A 26,846-nucleotide genomic window follows, 5' to 3' on the forward strand; every position below is an offset into this window, starting at 1 on the left:
TTAAAAGTCCCCACTACACTTCTCACATCAGCAGATGACCTTGAGCAAGAGCACCTATGTTGGCTGATCAGAACTCCCCCCCAGCACTGCTACTCATCCCAACTCCCCGCCAGCACTGCCACTCATCCCAACTCTCCCCCAGCATTGCCACTCATCCTAACTCTCCCCCGGCACTGCCACTCATCCTAACTCTCCCCCAGCACTGCCACTCATCCCAACTCTCCCCCAGCATTGCCACTCATCCCAACTCTCCCCCAGCACTGCCACTCATCCCAACTCTCCCCCAGCACTGCCACTCATCCCAACTCTCCCCCAGCACTGCCACTCATCCCAACTCTCCCCCAGCACTGCCACTCATCCCAACTCTCCCCCAGCACTGCCACTCATCCCAACTCTCCCCCAGCACTGCCACTCATCCCAACTCTCCCCCAGCATTGCCACTCATCCCAACTCTCCCCCAGCATTGCCACTCATCCCAACTCTCCCCCAGCACTGCCACTCATCCCAACTCTCCCCCAGCATTGCCACTCATCCCAACTCCCCGTCAGCATTGCCACTCATCCCAACTCTCCCCCAGCACTGCCACTCATCCCAACTCTCCCCCGGCACTGCCACTCATCCTAACTCTCCCCCAGCACTGTCACTTATCCCAACTCTCCCCCAGCATTGCCACTCATCCCAACTCTCCCACCAGCACTGTCACTTATCCCAACTCTCCCCCAGCATTGCCACTCATCCTAACTCTCCCCCAGCACTGCCACTCATCCCAACTCTCCCCCAGCATTGCCACTCATCCCAACTCTCCCCCAGCACTGCCACTCATCCCAACTCTCCCCCAGCATTGCCACTCATCCCAACTCTCCCCCAGCACTGCCACTCATCCTAACTCTCCCCCAGCACTGTCACTTATCCCAACTCTCCCCCAGCATTGCCACTCATCCCAACTCTCCCACCAGCACTGTCACTTATCCCAACTCTCCCCCAGCATTGCCACTCATCCTAACTCTCCCCCAGCACTGTCACTTATCCCAACTCTCCCCCAGCATTGCCACTCATACCATCACCCTGCCAGTCATCCAAACTCCCCGCCAGCATTGCCACTCATCCCAACTCTCCCCTAGCACTGCCACTCGTCCCAACTCTTCCCCAGCATTGCCACTCATCCCATCACCCCACCAAGGAGTAAGGGAAGGAATAAAAATAGAGAATACATGGAAAGGAAAAGAGGGGGAGTAACAAAGAAAAAGGGAGAGAAAGAACAAGAAAGATGGCTAGAGTGAGGGATGGGGAAAAAAAGAAAGAAATTAGGATAGTTAGTCAGCGTGCTAGAGTGAGGGATGGGGAAAAAAAGAAAGAAATTAGGATAGTTAGTCAGCGTGCTCGCCCCCTCCCTTGGACTGCATCCCTGCAGGGATGTAGTCCCAAGGGAGGGGGCGAGCATGCTGACTAACCCCCAGACAGAACGGCTCGGATGATGGGGGCAAGCTTACTGAGGAGGAACAGGAAGTGAGAAATTCAGACAAAGAAAATAAACATTTCAAAGGGAAATCGAAGGAAAAATCAATAGCTTAAAGGAACCTACTGTATATACTCGAGTATAAGCTGAGTTGTTCAGCACATTCCTTTGTGCTGAAAGCGCCCCCCCCTCGGCTTATACTCGAGTCACCTTTTTGCGCCTGATCTCCCGGAATTTGGGACTCAGTACCAGCCAGCCGTAGGTCCCCTGGACCCCAAACTTGGCACACATGTAGCCCCGCTCTACAAGTGTGCAAAGTTTGTTGTCCGGGGTACCTACGGCCGGGGAGCACCGATTTTTCAAGAGCACCCCTTCTATAGAATCTCATGTTAAACGGCCATTTCTCTGGTGAATATAGGGACCCGGTACCAGCCGGTCGTAAGTCCCCTGGACCCGGAACTTGGCACAGATGTAGCCCCATTTCTCTTCTACAAGTGTGCAAAGTTTGTTGTCTGGCGGGCCCTACGACTGGGGAGCACCGATTTTTCAAAGCCGGGCACCCCTTCCAAAGACTCCCATGTTAAACGTCAGTCCAGTCATGGACACAGTGAGGCATGGGCACAGTGAGGCATGGGCACAGTGAGGCATGCACATGGGCAAAGTGAGACATGCAGATGTACACCCTAGGCCAGAGGTGCCCAACCTTTTGCAGGTAGAGGGCCACTTAAGCGACTTAGTAACCAGTCGCGGGCCACAAGGAGTGATGTGGGCAGATGACAGGTCTGTGTCTAATCTGCATATGCAAAGCAGAAACAGACGCAGCCCAATCTACTCTATGGGCCCTCTGAACCAATCAGATGGAAGGGGACAGATCCACTTCTGTTTTTTTAGCAGATCGGATTGGAGGTAGGCAGTTGTAAATGGACAAAAGTCTGTTTACATCTGCCGCTCCATAGAGGTGAATGGAGGGTCTGATTGGGTCGGACCAATCGTGTGAAAGGGGCCTAAGGCTGCTTTTACACTGATGGTATGCAGTCTATTGCGGCACAGTGTACCTGTGGTTTTCCCGCCGGTTAGCTGCACTTTGCCATAGATGTCGATTATATCCTGCAGGTGTGGTGAAAAGCCAATTGCTTCCTCTCCCGCCAACTTCATTTACAATACTGATGCTCTCGGATGGCAGGTCGGCAATCTGGGCTTGCCAACCAGCCTTTCCAGAGCAGGAGGTCGCGGGCCACATCAGAGGGCTCCGCGGGCCACATGTGGCCCCCGGGCCACTGGTTGGGCACCCCTGCCCTAGGCTTATACTCAAGTCAATAAATTTTCCCAGTTTTTTGTGGAAAAATTAGGTGCCTCGGCTTATATTCGGGTCGGCTTATACTCGAGTATATACACTTTTAGAAAATAGAAAATTAACCTTTACAACCCCTTTAAGTAAATTTAAATATATTATTTGACCAAAGACCTCTCTTTCTCTTTCATGTTTCCCATTCCAAATACCAATAGTTCCCAAAAGCAACAAGTACTAAGACACGGTTTGAGCCACGTTCTTTTTTTTTTTTCTTCTTTTTTTTATATAAAACAATATCTTACATATTAAACCAAAAAATTGAAACAAAAAAAAGTTTCAGTTACAGAACAAATTCTCGTTTCCCAGTCTGTATCCCATTAGTTATTTTGTGCAAAGCAAATATTCCAGCTGACTTTTCAGTCTACAGAACCAGGGGTCCCGCCAAGGAGTTATTCAGGAATTAATTGTTCTATAGAGTAGAAATTAAGGGAGAGCCCCTCAAAGGAGATTGTTTGTAGCCCTTCGTGGTGGTAAATCCTGAAAGTTTTGAGTATGACTCCGTTTCTCCAGACAGAAACATGTAAGTAGATATGAATGTATAAAGACATATACTTGGTATTTGGTTAGAAAAAAAAGAAGTAGAGAAAAAAAGTATAAAATTGATATCTAGTATATTATTTTAAATTGTGCTTCGGTCCTGAACTGAGGAACCATTACTGGCATCATGTTAACAAAAACTCGGAATTCCAGTGGATTTAAAACATTTTTTTTTTTCCTGTTAAATTTCAGATTAGATCCATACGGAAGTTTTTCCATCTTTGCTGCTGGTACTGCCTTTGTCTGAGCTAGCCTTGGGCTTCGCTCCTTGCTTTTCATGTGCAGTGTTTACCCGATTTTGCTCCACCACCGTCCCCCCAGAAGCAGGACTACTGGTCCTTGATGTCTGCCCGTTGACCTGAGAGTTATAGGTCTGGAATGCAATGTCTAACTGTTCTTGGGCAACCCTCAAATGTTTATGTAAGGCAGTGAGGTCTGATGGAATGTTGTCATCGGGGCTTGTGCAATTCTGTTCCTGGGCAACATTGGCCAAGTTTTGTTCATGAGCCATGACGCTATTGGGGACTTTGGTGGACTTGTCCGACTTCACCACCATATTGTATTCTGGAGGGCAATTGGTGTTTTTTGGGTATGAATAATTGTAGGGTGGCTCCCTGGCAGTATTGGTCCTCTTGTTGCGAATTACATCCCTCAGGGTCCCAATTCCGAGGTGAAACATCTCACAGATATTGAGCAACAAGCACAGGCAGCTCACAACATACATAATCAGCAAAAATATCGTCTTCTCTGTTGGTCTAGACACAAAACAGTCTACCGTGTGTGGACACGGCTGTGTACTGCACTGGAAATTAGGCACCACTTGGAAGCCATATAAGTAATATTGACCTATCAAAAAGCCAACTTCGAATACGACCCTTGACAAAAGCTGAAAGACATACATTTTCATCAGTCCCTCCTCTTTAATTCGCGCTCGGCCATCGTGTTTTTTGTTTTCTTTGTCTTTGCTTTCCACTTTTTCTGGTTCTGTTGGAGCCTCATAGATCATGGGCTCCTCCTCGTCATCCTCGGGATCTTCAACGTTTTCACCCGTCCGCCATCTCGAATAAGACTTTTTCTTCTTCTTCTGCATATGTTTCCGTCTGTCATTCTCGGCAGCCCGGGCGATCTTGTGGATGGCGTAGCCGAGGTACATCACTGCTGGAGTTGATATCATGATGATCTGGAAGACCCAGAACCGCACGTGTGACAGCGGCGCAAAGGAGTCATAACAGACGTTGTCGCAGCCCGGCTGCTTCGTGTTACACGTAAATTTACTTTGTTCATCGGAGTAAATCGACTCTCCGCCGACGGCGGTTAAGACTATTCGGAAGATGATTAAGACTGTGAGCCAGACCTTCCCCACGAAGGTGGAGTGATTGTGAATTTCTTCTAGAAGACGGGTTAAAAAACTCCAGCTCATGTTGGGCATAAGGGCTATTCATTTATAACCTAAAAAAAACACAAAAACAAAAAAAAAGATTAATTAAATTGCATTAGACTCAGCTATTAGTCTTCATTCATCTATCCCAGAAAGTCCATTATGATAGCTTAAAGCTGATCTTCAGGAAAACTAAAGCCAGCCTTATATCGTGCGATTTTGTGTTACACTAAAATCGCTCAACTCCCCCATTAACACAGTCAGTGTCGATGGGGGAATCTCTCCTGTGGAACTACTGTGTACTCCTGGCAGGGGAAGGGAGCCGCCCCTTCCAGGAGAACACAATAATTATTGCTGGCGGCTAAAGCCACTGGCAATAATCACATGAATTATCCGACAGGCTGGTTGTACCCAAGTTGATTGATTAACTTGGGTCTAATCAGCCTTTCCATACATACATACATAAATATATATATAAAGCTCAAGTCTATTTTTTAGTTTTTAGCATTGTGTTGGGGCCACGGAGAAAGGGGGAAGGACTGAGGGGTAGTAGACAGGAGAATTGAATTGGGCCCTATGAGGTAGAAGGACTGAGAGGTGGTGATGGGGCAATTGAGTTGGGTAGTTGGGCCCTCAGGAAAGAGGAGGAAGGACTGAGGAATGGGGGGGCATTGAGCTGGGCCCTCAGGAGGGGGCGGTAAGTGGGGAGCATTGAGTTTGGTTCTCAGCGAGGAGGGGGAAAGACTGTAGGGTGGTAAAGGAGACCACTGAGATGGACCCTCAGGGTGTAGGGCATGGGTGCTCAACCTGTGGCCCTCCAGCTGTTGCAGAACTACAAGTCCCATGAGGCATTGCAAGCCGCTGACAGTTACAAGTACTGTATGACACTAAAGCACAGAGGCATGATGGGAACTGTAGTTCCACAACACCTGGAGGGCCACAGGTTGAGCACCCATGGTGTAGAGGGGAAGGACTGAGGGTTATTAGGTAGGAGCATTGAGTTGGGCCCTCAAGGGAATAAGACTGTAGGGTGGTAGAAGGGAGCAATGAGTTGGGCCCTCAGAGGAAGGGGGAAAGACTGAGGGGTAGTAGACAGGAGCATTGAATTGGGCCCTAGGAGGTAAAAGGACTGAAAGGTGGTGATGGGGCAATTGAGTTGGGTAGTTGGGCCCTCAGGAATGAGGAGAAAGGACTGAGGAATGGGGGGGGGCATTGAGCTGGGTTCTCAGGGAGGAGGGGGAAAGACTGTAGGGTGGTAAAGGGGAGCAATGAGTTGGGCCCTCAGGGTGGAGGAGGATAGACTGAGGTGCGGTAGGTAGGAGCATTGAGTCAGGCCCTGAAGGAGATGGGGGAAAGACTGAAGGGTGATGGGGGGAGCATTGAGTTGGGCCCTCAGGGTAGATAAGGAAGGAGCATTGGGTTGAGCCCTCAGGGTGGATGGGGACGTGGGGAAGGACTGAGGGGCTGTAGGTAGGAGCAGTGAGCTGAGATGGAAAGACCGAAGGGTGGTAGGAGAGAACTCTGATTTGGGCCCTCAGGTGGAAAGGTGGAAGGAGAAGAGACTAAGGGGCGGTAGGGGAGAAGGTTAATTTGGGCCCTTAGGTGGGAGGGATAGGTTAGGCATTAATGACACAGAGCTGCCTAAATATGTGTCTTCTATATATGCCTGGGATTCAGCTTTAAAGTTAACAGATCCGCCATAGAATTTGTTTCCATGGTATATATTGGCCTTCTCAACAGGCGTAAGCGGTCTACTGGTAAACATAAAAGAATAAAATAAAGATCAGACTTTGTTCTAATTACGCAGACAAAATCTCTCTTTGAAAAATCACTAAACCTTTTAAACGTGGATTACCGATTAATGTTTTTGACGTTGACCCATAACTAAAGACCAACCACCCGTTTTCCTGGAGAGAGTGATACTGTTTATCTAACCTTTTGTGGTTGTGACATTTTAACGCCTATTCATGTATTTTCTTCGGTTTTCCAAAGAGCTATAAAAGTTTTGGCAACCTATTCTCAGCTGTAGAAAAAAAAAAAACTTCACAATAGTCCTAGGAAATCAACACCCGTTACAGCAAACTCATCACTGATAGAACATAAAATAGAAGGCTGAACTTTGATGTGAGAGGATATCCCCTGCTTGTTTACACTGGAGAGAGTACAGTTATTCAACGACCCCCCGTTATTTAGGTTGGGAATATTCCAAATTAATCTCACTGTGAGGAATGTGTCCTTAGATATTCTGCGCAAGGCATTCTCCAGGGGAACCGCAAATACCTTCAACATTTTTTTTCATCTGTGCTTATAATAGTGTATATCCACCCGAAGTAGCAATGTTTCTGGCTTCACTCCAACAGGCTGGGGTAACCTGGGGTAGACTTTGCTTACAGTCTGTGACCATCTCTTGTATCATGTCTGCAGTCTCTGACCATCTCCTGTATCATGTCTGCAGTCTCTGACCATCTCCTGTATCATGTCTGCAGTCTCTGACCATCTCCAGTATTATACCTACAGTCTCTGACCATCTCTTTTATTGTATCTGGAGTCTCTGACCATCTCTTTTATTGTATCTGGAGTCTATGACCATCTCTTTTATTGTATCTGGAGTCTCTGACCATCTCTTGTATTGTATCTACATTCTCTGACCATCTCTTGTATCACATCTGCAGTCTGACCATCTCTTGTATCATTCTTATAGTCTCTGACTAATATCCTGTTTGTGCCTGCTGTCTCTCACACTGAATATTTACTGAATGTTAAGTGTGGCACCTTTGGTGATGATGGGGGGTGGGGGGGCACACTTGAGGTCCCCCAAATCAGAAAAGTTGACCACCACTATTCTAGAGCTGTCATTACCAGGAAACCCACCCCATGCCAAGAAGCCATCCCTGAAGTGCAAGTGGCTGCAAAGAGGATCCAGAGGATAAGCAGCGCTGAGAGGCAAAAAAAGAAGAAGGTGAAAACACTATTTTATTTACATAATGCTGATTGTTTAGGATATGTCCTGCTTTTAGCAAATTAAGTGCCATTCAGTTGGGATTTACACTACTTTAAAACTTGCATCGCTAGATATACGATCTGCTTTCCCTTTAAGCATGCTACTCGTGCCAAAGCGTTAGTCTTGCTCCTGGCTCGGCTCTGCCTGGAAAAGTCACGTCTTGCACACACCCTGCCACATTATTACATGTCACTTTTTGACCTGCGGTTCCTTCTTACACGAAAATGTTTCCTACTCTTTCAATAATGAGGCCGGTCTGGGAGAATATAATGTGTGATAGATAGCTGCTCTAATGATGATGGATCTTCCAGGGGTCTGGAGGCCGCTCACCAGATGTAGAAAATGAAACTCTGGAACAAGTACATAGAAATGCCATGAAAACCCCACCGGAGGGGCACACAGGGCACACGGGGCATGATAAAAAGATTGGCCTGGATTCACATACACCGGCGCATATTTATGCGGGCGTAGCGTATCTAATATACGATATGCCGACGCAGCGCACAGAGGCAAGCACTGGATTCACAAAGCACTTGCTCCCACTCACTTTGAAAGATACGCTGGGTTTCCTTGGCGCAAGCCGCCGTAGGTGGAAGTGGGCGTGAGCCATGCTAATGAGACGTGACCCCATGCAAATGATGGGCCAAGCGCCATAGAAGTACTTAAAATGAACGGTGCATCCCAGTGCGCATGCTCAGAATCACGTCGAAACAATTGCCGAAGATACGTCGAATCACTGCCTACAACGTGAACGTAACCTACGCCTAGTCATATTCACGTACAACGTAAACGACCAAAGATACGACGGCTTGTGTTCCCTGGTCCATACCTTTGCATGAGTTGCGCCTCCTATATGGGGAATAACTTTACGCCGGACGTACGACTTACGCAAACCTCGTATATTATGCGCCAGGCGCAAGTACGTTTGTGAATCGGCGCATCTCCCTCATTTGTGCATAGAAAATCAATGGGAGCGGCAAATGCACCCAGCGTATAATGCGCCAACGATACGACGGCGTAGGCAAGTTACGTTGGTCGTAGGAAGCCTATTTTTAGACGTATCTCAGATTGTGGGCACGGCGCATTGATACAGCGGCGCATAGTTAGACTTACGCGGCGTATCTCGAGATACGTCGGCGTAAGTGCTTTGTGAATCCAGGCCAATGACTTTGAGCCAAGTGCCCCGTCTTTATGGTTGAGGGACGTCTTCGTGCACCCAAGCCGGCTAGCTGTATGACGAGTCTCTCAATGGTCTCCCAAGCTCTGTAGAACATGCCTAAAGCCTCGTACACGCGATCAGATTTTCCAACGGGAATTGTGTGACGTCCTAAAATCTGACCGTTTGTTATTAAGTTAGTCAGGTTGAAAAAAGTCCATCCAGTTCAACCATAAAAAATAAAATAATAATAATAATATCGTACAATCCCATATACCCAATTCTATACCCACAGTTGATCCAGAGGAAGGCGAAAAACCCAATGGTTTGTAAGCTCCATCAGGCAATTGTTGTCCAACTTTCCGCCAACAAATGTTGGATGGCAGGTTAACCACTTAAAGGAACACTAAAGGCAGAATTTTTTTATTTTTTTTAAATAACAAACATGTTATACTTACCTCCACTGTGCAGCTCGTTTTGCACAGAGTGTCCCAGAATCCGGTCTTCTGGGGTCCCTCGGCGGCTGTCTCGGCTCCTCCCCGCAAAAGCTTTCCACCTTCATGCGAGCGAGCGATGCGAGTGAGCGATGGCGAGCGATGGCACGGGAGAGCCCGGAGAAGCACCGGATGGTGGCGGGAGGAGGGGTGGGGATGTTCGCTCCCCTCACCTATAAGAATGATAAAGCGGCGGAACCTCCCCTATGATTGCTCTTATGGTGCTCAGAATCACCGGCAGAAAAGAAGGATATCTGATTGATGCCTTTAGCTCCCCCCATCATTCAGATATCCCCCCACAAAGTCAAGGACGTCATATGACGGCCTGCGGTAGGGAAGTGGTTAATTGAACAAGTTGAAGTTAGAAGCTGATTGGTTTCTATGCAGAAGTGAGCCTGATTTTACGCTCTCCAGCTTTAGTAAACAAACCCCTTTATGTCTGCAAATTATCACTGCCAACTTCAGACTACAGTGGCATCTGCAGTGTCATCTGTTTAACACTGTAAATGTCAGATACAATTATCTGAGTTTAAAAAAAAAAAAAGTACGGTAATTAAAAAAAATTATGTTTTCTTATTTTGTGCATTTGCATAATAAAAAAGCAGTTTGATAAAAAAACAACTTACAAAAAAAAAAAAAGAAAAGCCTTATATGTAAAAAGAAATATGATTTTTATTAAGTACGTATAATAAGTTATTGTCAAGGCAACGGATGCATGCTAAATTTTTAGCCCAAGCAGACCTGTAGTCACCAAAGGGTTAAACATCTTCATCCCTGGAAGCTATTTCAAGTATTTCAAGATTTTTGCCTGAACTGAATGTTTAGAAACATACGGAAAATGCTTCTATTATTATATTCACAGATGTAGGAAGAGCTAAAATTAGATATTTCTGAAGGCTTACAAGTGTTTTTCTATTTACCGTTTGACCTAAGCAGCGGTGGTTCACCCTCCATAACAACTTTTTAGCATAAAATGAGGCATAGTAGCGCGAGCTACAGTATGCCTGTCTTAATTTTTTTATCCCCGCACTGACTGTTATATCGTACATAGTAGATTCTGACTGCCCGCGGGGAATGGGCGTGCCTATGGAGAGGGAGGGTGATTGACGGCTGGCTCTGGCACGTCACGCTCCCCGAAGACAGCCGGAGTAGGTCTCGGCTCTTCACGGCGCCTGCGCACAGACTATGCGCAGGCGCCGTGAAGAGCCAAGCCTATTTCGGCTATTTACGGAGAAGCGTGACGCGCCAGAGCCGGCCGTCAATCACCTTCCGTCTGGATTGGAACGCCCATTCCCCGTGGGCAGACGGAATCTTCTATGTACGATTACACAGTGAGTGCGGGGATAAAAAAATTAAGACAGGCATACTGTAGCTCGCGCTACTATGCCTAATTTTATGCTAGAAGAAAAAAAAAATTATTATTTTTTTTTTTATAGGGTGAACCCCCGCTTTAACCTAAGGGCCAGATTTGTGATCATCATCCATCGTGGGCCCGTCATGTACTCAGACAACATTTCCCATTGGGCGCAGAAGATACTTCAAGAGCCTGTACAAGCACCAAGAGTGAGTTATTCACAGGGTGTATGTGTAGAGCATGGATGATTCAGGATCCGTGATCTCAGAAGGGACGAAAGCCAGGCTATCATTTGCAAAAGGTCAGCACCAGCAGCAGTCCTTGTACTTATCTCATGATAGATGTACATTAATACCTCAGATTGCAAGTAATGCGGTTTTACGAGCGTTTCGCAATACAAGCTATTTTTTTCTTAAATCCTGACTCGATTTTGCGAGCATTGTCTCGCAGGATTCAAGCCTCTGGGGTGTGCAGTACCGCATGTGGAGGTGCGGGGGCGTCGGAGTGTTTCGACCTATCTTCGCCGCCCCCGCACCTCTGGCCACATGCGGTACTGCATACAACAGCAGTGTCACTGAAACGCATTTTCTGAGTTTCCATTGATTCCTATAGGCAAACTCGCTTTGATATACGAGTGCTTTGGATTACAAGCATTCTTTTGGAACGAATTATGCTCGTAAGGTACTACTGTACTTTAAAGTGCACTTTTGCTCTGGCTGACTACATTAAAGTTTTTATATATTTTAACAAGCACTGTAAGAGACATAGGGGCCAAAAGACCCTGGGGGCCCATTCATGCTAGTAACAAAGAGATGGCCCCTGCCCCCACACTGGGCAAGGGCACCTTTGCTGCCATTGTGCTAGGTGCTGGGTGTCCAATGTGTCCCTGTGCCTTTAAGGAGGGGTGGGCTACCTCCAGGCCCACCTTCCCCAGAAAGTGGCACATGGAAAGGCAAATGCATGAAAGACAAAACCAGAGAAAATTCCCAGCACAACGCACCAACCTGTCTACTTACCAACCAAATTATCCTGTCCAAAAGTATGCGTTAAAAATAGGGGTTTATTCAGTGGCGGCCTGTAATGCAGGGCACAGGGGAGCCACACCCCCTATCCATGTGTCTGGCCCCCTAATCTACATGGGAAGCCGAATGGGAAGCATAGAGGTGACTGGTGACCAGATGGTCACCAGTCATCTCTATGACCATCGGAGGCCCGGGCGTGATGTGATGACGTCACGCCCGGGTACCCGTAAGTAAACAAACCGCAATTGCGGCTAGTAAGAATGAGATCTGTGAATTGTTTTTCCCGATCTCATGCTTTCCAGCCTGGAGGAGAGATGTGAGGGTCTTATTGACCCCGCATCTCTCCTTAAAGAGGACCTGTCACACACTATTCATATTACAAGGGATGTTTACATTCCTTGTAATAGGATTAAAAGCAATAGAAAAAAAAAGTAGAAAAATAAATAAATAAGTAAAAAAAAAAAAATGTCAACGCCCCTGTCCCCGGTAGCTTGCGCTCAGAAGCGAACGCACACGTAAGTCCCGCCCACGTTTTTAAATGTGGCTCAAACTACACATGTAAGGTGTCGCCGCGTGCGTTAGAGCGTGTGCAACAATTCTAGCACTAGACCTCCTCTGTAACTCTAAACTGGTGACCTGTAAAAAATGTAAAGCGTTGCCTTTGGAGATTTTGAAGTAACAAAGTTTGGCGCCATTCCATGAGTGTGCGCAATTTTAAAGCATAACATGTTAGGTATCTATTTACTCGGCGTAACATCATCTTTCATATTTTATAAAAAAATTGGGCTAACTTTAGAGCCGGTTCACACTTCTGCGGCACGACTTCGGGGGCAACTCTGCAAGTTGTCCTGAAGACAACTTCAGAGGCGACCTGCAAAACGACTTCTGTATAGAAGTCAATGCAGGTCGCCCCGAGCCGCCCCCAAAGTCGTGCAAGAACCTTTTTCTAAGGCGGAGAGACTTGCGTCGCTCCTATTAGAACAGTTCCATTGCATTGAATGGGACGCGACTTGTCAGGTGGCTGAGTCGCCTGACGAGTCGCCCCAGTGTGAACCGGCTCTTACTGTTTTGTTATTTTTTAATTCATGAAACCATTTTTTTTTTTTCAAAAAAAAGGCGTTTGAAAAATGATTGCGCAAATCCTGTGCAAGATAAAAAGTTGCAATGACCGCCATTTTATTCCCTAGGGTGTCTGCTAAAAAAAACATATATAATGTTTGGGGGTTTTGAGTAATTTTCTAGCAAAAGAATGATGATTTGTACATGTAGGAGAGAAATGCCAGAATAGGCCCGGTATGGAGGCGGGTATTAAAGCCCGGTATTGAAGGGGTTAAATGTAACCATATTGCTACACTTAGAGACTCCTCTCTTCTTTTTTTATACTCAGTTATGACATGACGCTACTCTTATATCAAGACATTGCTTGTATATCAAGGCAAAATGTATTAAAACAAAATGTATTCAAACCAAGTTACTCTCAAACCAAGTTACTCTCAAACCAAGTTACTCTCAAACCAAGGTTTTACTGTAATATGAGGTCACACCTAAAAACCTTCAAATTGTTTGCAATCATTCAGGCCCTTGTACTACATAGTTGAAGGTAACTCTAAGAGCCCATTCACATCTAGGCGACAAAACGCCCGACGCCGGACGCTTGTGCCGCTAGAGGGGAGAATTCCCATTGCTGTCTATGGAGATGGTTCACATCTCATAGACGCCATACGCCTGCCGCCTGAAAAAAAGTCCCGGACCCTTTTTTTCAGGCGGCATTGGCGTTCGGCCATACAAAACAATGGCAAGGCTTTGTAAAAAAAAAAAAAAAAAGTTACACACTCGCGGCAAAATACGCCGCGTACGCGGCGTATCTTGTCGCGGAGGTGTGAATGGAGCCTTAAGGAAATTGAATAGGAAAATTGTATAATGTGTAGCCAGCTTTAGACACAGAGAAGATGAACAATTTTGCGCATTCTGAGCAAAGCAAGCTTCTGCGCTTGATGCAATTTGCGCACATATGGGATTGTATTATTATTATTTTTTGCTCAAACTAGATGGTCTTGTGTCTTTTTTCAACCTGACTAACTATGTTACATTGAAACAATTCTGCGCTATACAGTAAAACCTTGAATTGCGAGCATAATTAGTTCCGGAAACATGCTTGTAATCCAAAGCACTTGTATATCAAAGCGAGTTTCCAACGGAAAATCCGATCATGTGTACGCGGCATTAGAGGTGCCTCTCTTCTCTTTTATATTCTGTAGCTCCTGATGGATTTTGCTTCTACAGTAAAACCTTGGATTGCGAGCATAATTCGTTCCGGACACATGCTTGTAATCCAAAGCACTTGTATATCAAAGTGAGTTTCACCATAAGAAATAATGGAAACTCAGATGATTCGTTCCACAACCATTTATTTATAAATCCTTCAGTTTATAGTCCATATAAAAAGATTATAGCAATGTGATAGGTTGTGTAACCATAAAATGTCCATCCACAAATGGAAGCCTCCACAAGGGGATTCCAAAAAAACCTTGGTTTGAGAGTAACTTGGTTTGAGAGCGTTTTGCAAGACAAGCAACATCTCTTAATACATTTTGACTTGATATACAAGCGATGTCTTGATATAAGAGTAGCGTCATGTCACAACTGAGTATAAAAGAGAAGAGAGGAGCCTCTAAGTGTAGCAATACGGTTACATTTACTGAAGGTACAACATTTAGCAACATATTGCTACACTTAGAGGTGCCTCTCTTCTCTTTTATATTCTGTGGTGACATGATGCTACTTGTATATCAAGTCAAAATTTATAAAAAAAAAAATAGCTTGTCTTGCAAAATGCTCTCAAACCAAGGTTTTACTGTAATCCCCTTGTGGAGGCTTCCATTTGTGGATGGATATTTTATGGTTACACAACCAATCACATCGCTATAATCTTTTTATATGGACTATAAACTGAATGGTTTATAAATAAATGGTTGTGGAACGAATCATTAGAGTTTCCATTATTTCTTATGGGAAAATGTGCTTTGATATACAAGTGCTTTGGATTACAAGCATGCTTCCGGAACGAATTATGCTCGCAATCCAAGGTTTTACTGTAGAAGCAAAATCCATCAGGAGCTACAGAATATAAAAGAGAAGAGAGGCGCCTCTAATGCCCCGTACACACAATCAGATTTTCCATCAGAAAAACCTTGGATGGTTTCACCGACGGAATTCCGCTCAAGCTTGGCTTGCATACACACGTTCACACAAAAGTTCTCTGAACTTTGGTGCGTCAAGAACGCAGTGACGTACAACACTACGACGAGCCGTGAAAATTAAGTTTAATGCTTCCGAGCATGCGTCGAATTGTCTCCGAGCATGCGTCGAATTGTTTCCAAGCATGCGTCGGAATTGCTACAGACGATCGGATTTTTCCGATAGGATTTTTTTCCGTCTGAAAACTTGAGAACCAGCTCTCAATCTTTTGCTGGCGGAAATTCCGACAGCAAAAGTCCGATCCTACACACGGTCGTTATTTCCGTTCAAAAGCTCACATCGGACTTTTGCTGTCGGAATTTCCGATCGTGTGTACGGGGCATTAAGTGTAGCAATATGTTGCTAAATGTTGTACCTTCATTAAATGTAACCATATTGCTACACTTAGCGGCGCCTCTCTTCTCTTTTATACTCAGTTGTGACATGACTCTACTTGTATATCAAGACAACATTTATTTAAAAATTGAGCTTGTCTTGCAAAACGCTCTCAAACCAAGTTACTCTCAAACCAAGTTACTCTCAAACCAAGTTACTCTCAAACCAAGTTACTCTCAAACCAAGTTACTCTCAAACCAAGGTTTTACTGTACCTTTTACAAAAACTCGCTACGAAATATCTCCTTTGGCAATTGAAATGAACATTCTGTTTACGTATTCTTTTTCAGAACTTTTTATCCCCAAGGGCTGAATTTCACGAACGCTCCTAAGAAAACAAAAAAACCTTCAGAGCCCGAAAAACAAATCCGAATTACCCGACCGCTTTGATCTCCCCAAAGAACGATTTCATTCTACTCATTTTTAAGGTTGCGCACGAAAAAAACATAAACTCATCAACGTGTCTGCGAGATTTTCGGACGGTTACACAAGCCTTACCGTTCTGCTATCTAAAGTAGTAAAAAATTCTTGGAAGTGTTTGTTTCCTAAGTTCCTGGAAAAGTGGAGGAAAAAAGTGGAGGAAAAGTCGGATATTATACTCACTTTACAAGGCGCCGGGTGCAAAATGCGAAATCCCAAGACGGAGGCCAAGATCCGGTTGCTCAAGGTATAGAAAATGCAAAAAAAAAAAAAAAAAAATACAAAACTGGAATTGTGAAAAACACACAAAGTAAGGCAAAAGGCTTAAAAGTATTTAAACGTCCCGTCAGTGTGATGTACGGACGGGACGTGATGTATGGACGGGCCGCACTGATCCTGCTCCGGCAAGTTTACATTCGTCTGTTGCTATAGAAGAAGAAAACATTCCTCCTCCTCTGCGTGGTGAAAATCCATCCTATTTCTGGTTTCCTGTTGTCCTTTCAGAATCCCTTTATGATTTGGAGAATCACCGGGTGGGTTTGGGGGAAAGCGTCCGCCGTAGATCTGTATGCACCACTCTGACTGGGATTCTCGGAGCAATGTCTGGAATCCTTCACTCTCTCTCTTTTTTTTCCTCTCCCTGGAGAGTAAACAAGTCAGCAGAGAGATGGAGAGCAGCTAATGGGAAACAATCCGAAATAAAAGGACACGCTACACGTGTCTGTAACATGTCTGGGGGGATTCTACCGCCTCAGAACTCTAGAAAGGAAAACTCCAAAAAAGATGGAAAGGAGAGCAATAAAAAAGATGGAAAGGGGAGCTCTAAAAAGATGGAAAGGGGAGCTCCAAAAAGATGGAAGGGGGAGCTCCAACAAGATGGAAAGGGGAGCTCCAAAAAGATGGAAAGGGGAGCTCCAAAAAGATGGAAGGGGGAGCTCCAAAAAGATGGAAAGGGGAGCTCCAAAAAGATGGAAAGGGGAGCTCCAAAAAAATGGAAGGGGAGCTCCAAAAAGATGGAAAGGGGAGCAATAAAAAAGATAGAAAGGGGAGCCCCAAAAAGATGGAAAGGGGAGCTCCAAAAAAAGATGGAAAGGGGAGTTCCAAAAAAGATGGAAAGGGGCGCTAAAAAAAGATAGAAAGGAGAGCTCCACAAATTGAATAGAGAGGTCCTTAAAAGACGGAAAGGAGAGCTCCAAAAGGATGGAAAGGGGGGCACTAAAAAGATGGAAAGGGGAGCTCCACAAATTAAAGGGAGAGGTCCAAAAATTTAAGGGAGAGAAAGGAGAGCTTAAAAAAAATTGTAAATACAATTCAAAAAGATGGAAAGGAGAGCTCCACAAATTGAATGGAGAGGTCCTTAAAAGACAGAAAGGAAAGCTCCAAAAAGATGGAAAGGGGAGCTCCAAAAATATGAAAATTGGAGCTCCACAAATAAAAGGGAGAGGTCCAAAAGAGATGGAAAGGAGAGCTTGAAAAAAATTGTAAATACAATTAAAAAAGATGGACAGGAGAGCTCCAAAAAATAGTAAATACAGTTCAAAAAGATAGAAAGGAGAGCTCCAAAAAAGATAGAAAGGAGAGCTCCAAAAAAGATGGAAAGGAGAGCTCCATTAAAAAGATAGTAAGGAGATCTAAATGCCGAGTCCACTGTGGTTGTACTAAGAGTCTAACTTAGTGCAGACCCGACTGGGGTTCTCGGTCACCCTGTGCCCCTAATAGAGTAACATACACATAAGAGGGCCCAAGGGAGCTGGAAATGGGTTTCCAGAGCTCTCTAAAGTAAGCTGGGCTCCACATGCCCCCCACCCAAAGTGACTCCCGTCACAGTGAACTTTTTAAAATTTGGAAAGTAGGACTCAAAAAAAAACAGAGAAGAAAAGCTCCACAAAAATGTAAGGGGAAGCTCCAAAAAAAACAAAAAAAGGAGAGCTCCAAAAAATGGAACGGGAAGCCATAAAAAGAAAGTAAGGGGAGCTCCAAAAATGGAAAGGGAAGCTCCAAAAAGAGAGTAAGGGGAGCTCCAAAATGGAAAGGGAAGCTCCAAAAAGAGAGTAAGGGGAGCTCCAAAAATGGAAAGGGAAGCTTCAAAAAGAGAGAAAGGAGAGCTCCAAAAATGGAAAGTGAAGCCCTAAAGAGAGAGAAAGGAGAGCTCCAAAAATGTAAAGGAGGGCTCCGCAAAAAAAGGAAAAAGATCGAAAGGAAAGCTCCCTAAAAGATGCAATGGTGAGCAATGGTTCAAAAAAGACAGAAAGGAAAGCTTCAAAAAATGGAAAGGAGAGCTCCAAAAATGGAAAGGGGGGCTCCAAAAATAGAAAAAGGGGGGCTTCAAAAATGGGAAGGGGGGCTCCAAAAGATAGAAAGGGGAAGCTCCAAAAGATAGAAAGGGGAAGCTCCAAAAGATAGAAAGGGGAATCTCCAAAAGGAGAGTAAGGAAAGCTCCAGAAATGGAAAGGGAAGCTCCAAATAGAGAGAAAGGAGAGCTCCAGAAATGGAAAGGAGGGCTCATATAAAATGGGAGGCAGATGGACCAAAAGATCAACAATTTTCTGTTATTTATTTCCCAAGAAGAAATTTACAACCCCCTCTGTATCAAACCCATGTGTTTGCCTTAAGGACAAATATAATGTATAAAAAATGAAATATTCTCCAGTTTAAACTGTTTTTCCAATGACTTATCCTAAGGATTGGGATTTGGCCGTGGCTGGCAGAGATTAGACACAACATAAAACGTTGGGTTGGTTGCGAGGTGTGATGTACACAAATAGAGAGTTCAACAAAAACCTTGAGCAGAGTACAGTGACCTGACAAAACCTCGGTGGCTGTGAATTGGGGAAGAGTTTCCATGCCACACTTTGCTAAAATAATTATTGGGCTAAAGAAATGAAAATAAGAATCTGTAATTACGTACATGTAGAGTTATAGAGAGCGCATAATGTACATGTAGAGTTATAGAGAGCACACTGTACATGTAGAGTTTTATAGAGAGCACACTGTACATGTAGAGTTATAGAGAGCACACTGTACATGTAGAGTTATAGAGAGCACACTGTACATGTAGAGTTATAGAGAGCACACTGTACATGTAGAGTTTTATAGAGAGCGCACTGTACATGTAGAGTTATAGAGAGCACACTGTACATGTAGAGTTATAGAGAGCACACTGTACATGTAGAGTTATAGAGAGCACACTGTACATGTAGAGTTATAGAGAGCACACTGTACATGTAGAGTTATAGAGAGCACACTGTACATGTAGAGTTATAGAGAGCACACTGTACATGTAGAGTTTTATAGAGAGCACACTGTACATGTAGAGTTATAGAGAGCACACTGTACATGTAGAGTTATAGAGAGCACACTGTACATGTAGAGTTATAGAGAGCACACTGTACATGTAGAGTTTTATAGAGAGCACACTGTACATGTAGAGTTATAGAGAGCACACTGTACATGTAGAGTTATAGAGAGCACACTGTACATGTAGAGTTTTATAGAGAGCACACTGTACATGTAGAGTTTTATAGAGAGCATACTGTACATGTAGAGTTTTATAGAGAGCACACTGTACATGTAGAGTTTTATAGAGAGCACACTGTACATGTAGAGTTTTATAGAGAGCACACTGTACATGTAGAGTTTTATAGAGAGCACACTGTACATGTAGAGTTTTATAGAGAGCACACTGTACATGTAGAGTTATAGAGAGCACACTGTACATGTAGAGTTATAGAGAGCACACTGTACATGTAGAGTTTTATAGAGAGCACACTGTACATGTAGAGTTTTATAGAGAGCATACTGTACATGTAGAGTTTTATAGAGAGCACACTGTACATGTAGAGTTATAGAGAGCACACTGTACATGTAGAGTTATAGAGAGCACACTGTACATGTAGAGTTTTATAGAGAGCACACTGTACATGTAGAGTTATAGAGAGCACACTGTACATGTAGAGTTATAGAGAGCACACTGTACATGTAGAGTTTTATAGAGAGCACACTGTACATGTAGAGTTTTATAGAGAGCACACTGTACATGTAGAGTATTAGAGAGCACACTGTACATGTAGAGTTATAGAGAGCACACTGTACATGTAGAGTTTTATAGAGAGCACACTGTACATGTAGAGTTTTATAGAGAGCACACTGTACATGTAGAGTTTTATAGAGAGCACACTGTACATGTAGAGTTATAGAGAGCACACTGTACATGTAGAGTTATAGAGAGCACACTGTACATGTAGAGTTATAGAGAGCACACTGTACATGTAGAGTTTTATAGAGAGCACACTGTACATGTAGAGTTATAGAGAGCACACTGTACATGTAGAGTTTTATAGAGAGCACACTGTACATGTAGAGTTATAGAGAGCACACTGTACATGTAGAGTTATAGAGAGCACACTGTACATGTAGAGTTATAGAGAGCACACTGTACATGTAGAGTTTTATAGAGAGCACACTGTACATGTAGAGTTATAGAGAGCACACTGTACATGTAGAGTTATAGAGAGCACACTGTACATGTAGAGTTATAGAGAGCACACTGTACATGTAGAGTTTTATAGAGAGCGCACTGTACATGTAGAGTTATAGAGAGCACACTGTACATGTAGAGTTATAGAGAGCACACTGTACATGTAGAGTTATAGAGAGCACACTGTACATGTAGAGTTATAGAGAGCACACTGTACATGTAGAGTTATAGAGAGCACACTGTACATGTAGAGTTATAGAGAGCACACTGTACATGTAGAGTTATAGAGAGCACACTGTACATGTAGAGTTTTATAGAGAGCACACTGTACATGTAGAGTTTTATAGAGAGCATACTGTACATGTAGAGTTTTATAGAGAGCACACTGTACATGTAGAGTTTTATAGAGAGCACACTGTACATGTAGAGTTTTATAGAGAGCACACTGTACATGTAGAGTTATAGAGAGCACACTGTACATGTAGAGTTTTATAGAGAGCACACTGTACATGTAGAGTTATAGAGAGCACACTGTACATGTAGAGTTATAGAGAGCACACTGTACATGTAGAGTTTTATAGAGAGCACACTGTACATGTAGAGTTATAGAGAGCACACTGTACATGTAGAGTTTTATAGAGAGCACACTGTACATGTAGAGTATTAGAGAGCACACTGTACATGTAGAGTTTTATAGAGAGCACACTGTACATGTAGAGTTTTATAGAGAGCACACTGTACATGTAGAGTTTTATAGAGAGCACACTGTACATGTAGAGTTATAGAGAGCACACTGTACATGTAGAGTTATAGAGAGCACACTGTACATGTAGAGTTTTATAGAGAGCACACTGTACATGTAGAGTTATAGAGAGCACACTGTACATGTAGAGTTATAGAGAGCACACTGTACATGTAGAGTTTTATAGAGAGCGCACTGTACATGTCGAGTTTTATAGAGAGCGCACTGTACATGTAGAGTTATAGAGAGCACACTGTACATGTAGAGTTTTATAGAGAGCGCACTGTACATGTAGAGTTTTATAGAGAGCGCACTGTACATGTAGAGTTTTATAGAGAGCACACTGTACATGTAGAGTTATAGAGAGCACACTGTACATGTAGAGTTATAGAGAGCACACTGTACATGTAGAGTTTTATAGAGAGCACACTGTACATGTAGAGTTATAGAGAGCACACTGTACATGTAGAGTTATAGAGAGCACACTGTACATGTAGAGTTATAGAGAGCACACTGTACATGTAGAGTTTTATAGAGAGCGCACTGTACATGTAGAGTTATAGAGAGCACACTGTACATGTAGAGTTATAGAGAGCACACTGTACATGTAGAGTTATAGAGAGCACACTGTACATGTAGAGTTATAGAGAGCACACTGTACATGTAGAGTTATAGAGAGCACACTGTACATGTAGAGTTATAGAGAGCACACTGTACATGTAGAGTTATAGAGAGCACACTGTACATGTAGAGTTATAGAGAGCACACTGTACATGTAGAGTTTTATAGAGAGCACACTGTACATGTAGAGTTTTATAGAGAGCATACTGTACATGTAGAGTTTTATAGAGAGCACACTGTACATGTAGAGTTTTATAGAGAGCACACTGTACATGTAGAGTTTTATAGAGAGCACACTGTACATGTAGAGTTATAGAGAGCGCACTGTACATGTAGAGTTATAGAGAGCACACTGTACATGTAGAGTTATAGAGAGCACACTGTACATGTAGAGTTATAGAGAGCACACTGTACATGTAGAGTTTTATAGAGAGCACACTGTACATGTAGAGTTATAGAGAGCACACTGTACATGTAGAGTTTTATAGAGAGCACACTGTACATGTAGAGTTATAGAGAGCACACTGTACATGTAGAGTTTTATAGAGAGCACACTGTACATGTAGAGTATTAGAGAGCACACTGTACATGTAGAGTTTTATAGAGAGCACACTGTACATGTAGAGTTTTATAGAGAGCACACTGTACATGTAGAGTTTTATAGAGAGCACACTGTACATGTAGAGTTATAGAGAGCACACTGTACATGTAGAGTTATAGAGAGCACACTGTACATGTAGAGTTATAGAGAGCACACTGTACATGTAGAGTTTTATAGAGAGCACACTGTACATGTAGAGTTATAGAGAGCACACTGTACATGTAGAGTTTTATAGAGAGCACACTGTACATGTAGAGTTATAGAGAGCACACTGTACATGTAGAGTTATAGAGAGCACACTGTACATGTAGAGTTTTATAGAGAGCACACTGTACATGTAGAGTTATAGAGAGCACACTGTACATGTAGAGTTTTATAGAGAGCACACTGTACATGTAGAGTATTAGAGAGCACACTGTACATGTAGAGTTTTATAGAGAGCACACTGTACATGTAGAGTTTTATAGAGAGCACACTGTACATGTAGAGTTTTATAGAGAGCACACTGTACATGTAGAGTTATAGAGAGCACACTGTACATGTAGAGTTATAGAGAGCACACTGTACATGTAGAGTTTTATAGAGAGCACACTGTACATGTAGAGTTATAGAGAGCACACTGTACATGTAGAGTTATAGAGAGCACACTGTACATGTAGAGTTATAGAGAGCACACTGTACATGTAGAGTTTTATAGAGAGCACACTGTACATGTAGAGTTTTATAGAGAGCGCACTGTACATGTAGAGTTTTATAGAGAGCGCACTGTACATGTAGAGTTATAGAGAGCGCACTGTACATGTAGAGTTATAGAGAGCGCACTGTACATGTAGAGTTATAGAGAGCGCACTGTACATGTAGAGTTATAGAGAGCACACTGTACATGTAGAGTTATAGAGAGCACACTGTACATGTAGAGTTTTATATAGAGAGCATCATTATTATTATTATTAAAGGGCTCAAACGTCCCCAGGGCCCCATGTGGCAAACCCCCTTTATTTTTATTTTTGTTTATATATTTATTTTTCATTTATTTTTTATTAAAGGGCCCAGAGATCCCAGAGGGCTCTGGATGGCAACCCCCCCCCCCCCTTTTTTTTTTATAAATATTTATATATTTTTAATTTCTTTTTTTCCTCTTAGTACGCCGTCGGATCTTAGGTGCATATTTACGCTGGCCGCTAGGTGGCGCCTCCATCGTTTTCCGCGTCGAGTATGCAAATGAGCTAGATACGGCGATCCACGAACGTACGTCCGGCCGGCGCATTTTTTTTTTACGTTGTTTCCGTAAGGCTTTTTTCGGCGTATAGTTACCCTTGCTTTATGAGGCGTACGCAATGTTAAGTATGGACGTCGGGCCAGCGTCAAATTTTCCGTCGTTTACGTCGTTTGCGTAAAACGTTCGCGAATAGGGCTTTGCGTAGAATTATGTTCACGTCGAAAGCATTGGCATGCTGCGGGTTACTTTTGAGCATGCGCACTGGGATACCCCCACGGACGGCGCATGCGCCGTTAAAAAAAAACGCTGTTTACGTCGGGTCACAACGTATTTACATAAACACGCCCCCATCACAGCCATTTGAATTCCGCGCCATTATGCCGCCAAAGATACACTACGCCGCCGTAACTTATGGCGCGGATTCTTTGTGGATTAAAAAAAAAAAAGTAAGTTACGGCGGCGTAGTGTATCTTAGATACGCTACGCCCGGCGCATAAATGCGCCGCTGTACGAGGATCTGGCCCATAGTAAGCAGAAAGAAAGTTCTGAGTGAATCATTAAACCTACTTTTCTAACTATGTGGTTCTCCCCCGACCAGCCCTGAGAATCTGTCTGCTGTGATCTATGGCCGGGAGGAGTTCAGACGGCGCACTAGTCCGGACCTGCCAGCTGCATCTGGAGGGGGTTTCACCGCGCCGCCTCTTCTGCCGCGTTGTGTCTAAAAGGAGCACCAAATCCGAAACCAGCGGACGTTTTCTACGAACGGCGCACAGAGGTTTCTGGACACAACAGAACTTGGCATCCCCGGATTTTTCCCATGTACTGGCAGGAGAAAGAAAACTATTTTTAGCTGCCAAGGATTTTAGGTTTTTTTTAAAGTAAATATTAACATAAACCGTACTGAAATATTACAAAGCGTTTTATTTTTCAGGAAATTTTTGTATTGTTTGAAATCATAATATGTGCTGAAGTGACCCCAAAAATTGGAACTCCAATCAGAGAGTTTCAGAATGGGGGAGGACCTGTGTCAGGTTTTATTTCTGTGTCCCCAGTGGGGGAAATGATCAGGACCCGTTCACACTATGGGGCGTATTCATACAGTGAATGTTATTCGGTTAGTTCATCTGCTCCTCAAATGTTTTTCATTGATTTAAACTGGAAAATACCTCACTTGGCCACTAAATGGCGCTATATCGTGTGGGATTTCTATGAGCACCATCTAGTGGGCAAATGCGGTACTTTACATTTTAAAGCTAAACTCCCGACACAAGAACTTTCATTTATATATATTCTTCAATAGTCACTAAGGCTAGAAATTCAATTTGTGAGCACCAAATGCTTTTTCAAACCCAGATATTACTATATAAATGTAGCAGTGACACCATCACTGTGCTGTACATAGCCTGTGCAGAGAGCAGAGCTGTGGGAGGAGCCCAGCAGACTCCACCTTCTACAGACTGCCTGCAGAAAACTACTGGAGAGGGCGGAGACAAGATCGGTCTCCCTGCACAAGGAGAGAAAGCAGTCATGTGGGAGGGGCCCAGAAGACTCCACCCACTACTGACTGCCTGCAGACAACTACAGGAGGGGGCGGGGACAAGACAAGTCCCCCTGCACAAGGAAGGGAGCAGAGCTGTGGGAGGGGCCCAGCAGACTCCACCCACTACTGACTGCCTGCAGACAACTACAGGAGGGGGCGGGGACAAGACAAGCCCCCCTGCACAAGGAAGGGAGCAGAGCTGTTGGAGGTGCCCAGCATGCTCCACCCTCTATACAGACTGCCTGCTAAAAACTACAGGAGGGGGCGGAGACAAGACTGACCCCCTGCACAAGAAAGGTAGTAGAGCTGTGGGAGGGGCTCAGCAGGCTCCACCCACTACTGACTGCCTGCAGACAACTACAGGAGGGGGTGGGGACAAGACAAGTCCCCCTGCTCAAGTAAGGGAGCAGAGCTGTGGGAGGTGCCCAAAAGCTCCACCCTTTACAGACTGCCTGCAGAAAACTACAGGAGGGGGCGGAGACAAGACCAATCCCCCTTCACAAGAAATGTAGCAGAGCTGTGGGAGGGGTCCAGCAGACTCCACCCACTACTGACTGCCTGCAGACTACAGGAGGGGGCGAGGACAAGACAAGTCCCCCTGCACAAGGAAGGAAGCAGAGCTGTGGGAGGGGCCCAGCAGGCTCCACCCTCTATAGACTGCCTGCAGACAACTACAGGAGGGGGCGGAGACAAGACCGGTCCCCCTGCACAAGGAAGGAAGCAGAGCTGTGGGAGGGGCCCAGCAGGCTCCACCCTCTACAGACTGCCTGCAGAAAAATACAGGAGGGGGCGGAGACAAGACCGACCCCCTGCACAAGAAAGGTAGTATAGCTGTGGGAGGGGCCCAGCAGACTCCACCCTCTACAGACTGCCTGCAGAAAACTACAGGAGGGGGCGGAGACAAGACCGACCCCCCTGCACAAGAAAGGTAGTATAGCTGTGGGAGGGGCCCAGCAGACTCCACCCTCTACAGACTGCCTACAGACAACTACAGGAGGGGGCGGAGACAAGACCAGTCTCCCTGCACAAGGAGAGAGCAGAGCTGTGGGAGGTGCCCAAAAGCTCCACCCACTACAGACTGCCTGCAGAAAACTACAGGAGGGGACGGAGACAAGACCGATCCCCCTTCACAAGAAATGTAGCAGAGCTGTGGGAGGGGTCCAGCAGACTCCACCCACTACTGACTGCCTGCAGACTACAGGAGGGGGCGAGGACAAGACAAGTCCCCCTGCACAAGGAAGGAAGCAGAGCTGTGGGAGGGGCCCAGCAGGCTCCACCCTCTATAGACTGCCTGCAGACAACTACAGGAGGGGGCGGAGACAAGACCGGTCCCCCTGCACAAGGAAGGAAGCAGAGCTGTGGGAGGGGCCCAGCAGGCTCCACCCTCTACAGACTGCCTGCAGAAAACTACAGGAGGGGGCGGAGACAAGACCGACCCCCCTGCACAAGAAAGGTAGTATAGCTGTGGGAGGGGCCCAGCAGACTCCACCCTCTACAGACTGCCTGCAGACAACTACAGGAGGGGGCGGAGACAAGACCAGTCTCCCTGCACAAGGAGAGAGCAGAGCTGTGGGAGGGGCCCAACAGGCTCCACCCTCTACAGACTGCCTGCAGAAAACTACAGGAGGGGACGGAGACAAGACCGATCCCCCTTCACAAGAAATGTAGCAGAGCTGTGGGAGGGGTCCAGCAGACTCCACCCACTACTGACTGCCTGCAAAAATACTACCGGAGGGGGCGGGGACAAAATCGGTCTCCCTGCACAAGGAGAGAGAGCAGTGCTGAGGGAGGGGCCCAGCAGGCTCCACCCTCTACAGACTGCCTGCAGAAAACTACAGGAGGGGG

General features: G+C 45.0%; 1 protein-coding gene across 4 annotated transcripts in view; it reads right to left on the bottom strand.

The window, feature by feature from the left end:
• Positions 1-2,991: 2,991 nt before the first annotated feature.
• Positions 2,992-26,846, bottom strand: part of GJC2 (gap junction protein gamma 2) — a 133,079-nt gene continuing 109,224 nt past the window's right edge. For 2 of the 4 annotated variants that reach the window (XM_040352195.1, XM_040352196.1), the window contains one exon: positions 2,992-4,793. In XM_040352195.1, coding sequence (XP_040208129.1) covers positions 3,538-4,773 — 1,236 coding nt within the window. In that variant the 5' untranslated portion in view covers positions 4,774-4,793 and the 3' untranslated portion in view covers positions 2,992-3,537. Of the gene's footprint in view, positions 4,794-15,596; positions 15,680-15,984; positions 16,374-26,846 lie in introns of those variants that run through there. The other 2 variants (XM_040352197.1, XM_040352199.1) reach the window with 2 other exon arrangements.

Source organism: Rana temporaria, chromosome 5 (assembly GCF_905171775.1).
Source record: "Rana temporaria chromosome 5, aRanTem1.1, whole genome shotgun sequence".
In the NCBI taxonomy this organism is placed as follows: domain Eukaryota; kingdom Metazoa; phylum Chordata; class Amphibia; order Anura; family Ranidae; genus Rana; species Rana temporaria.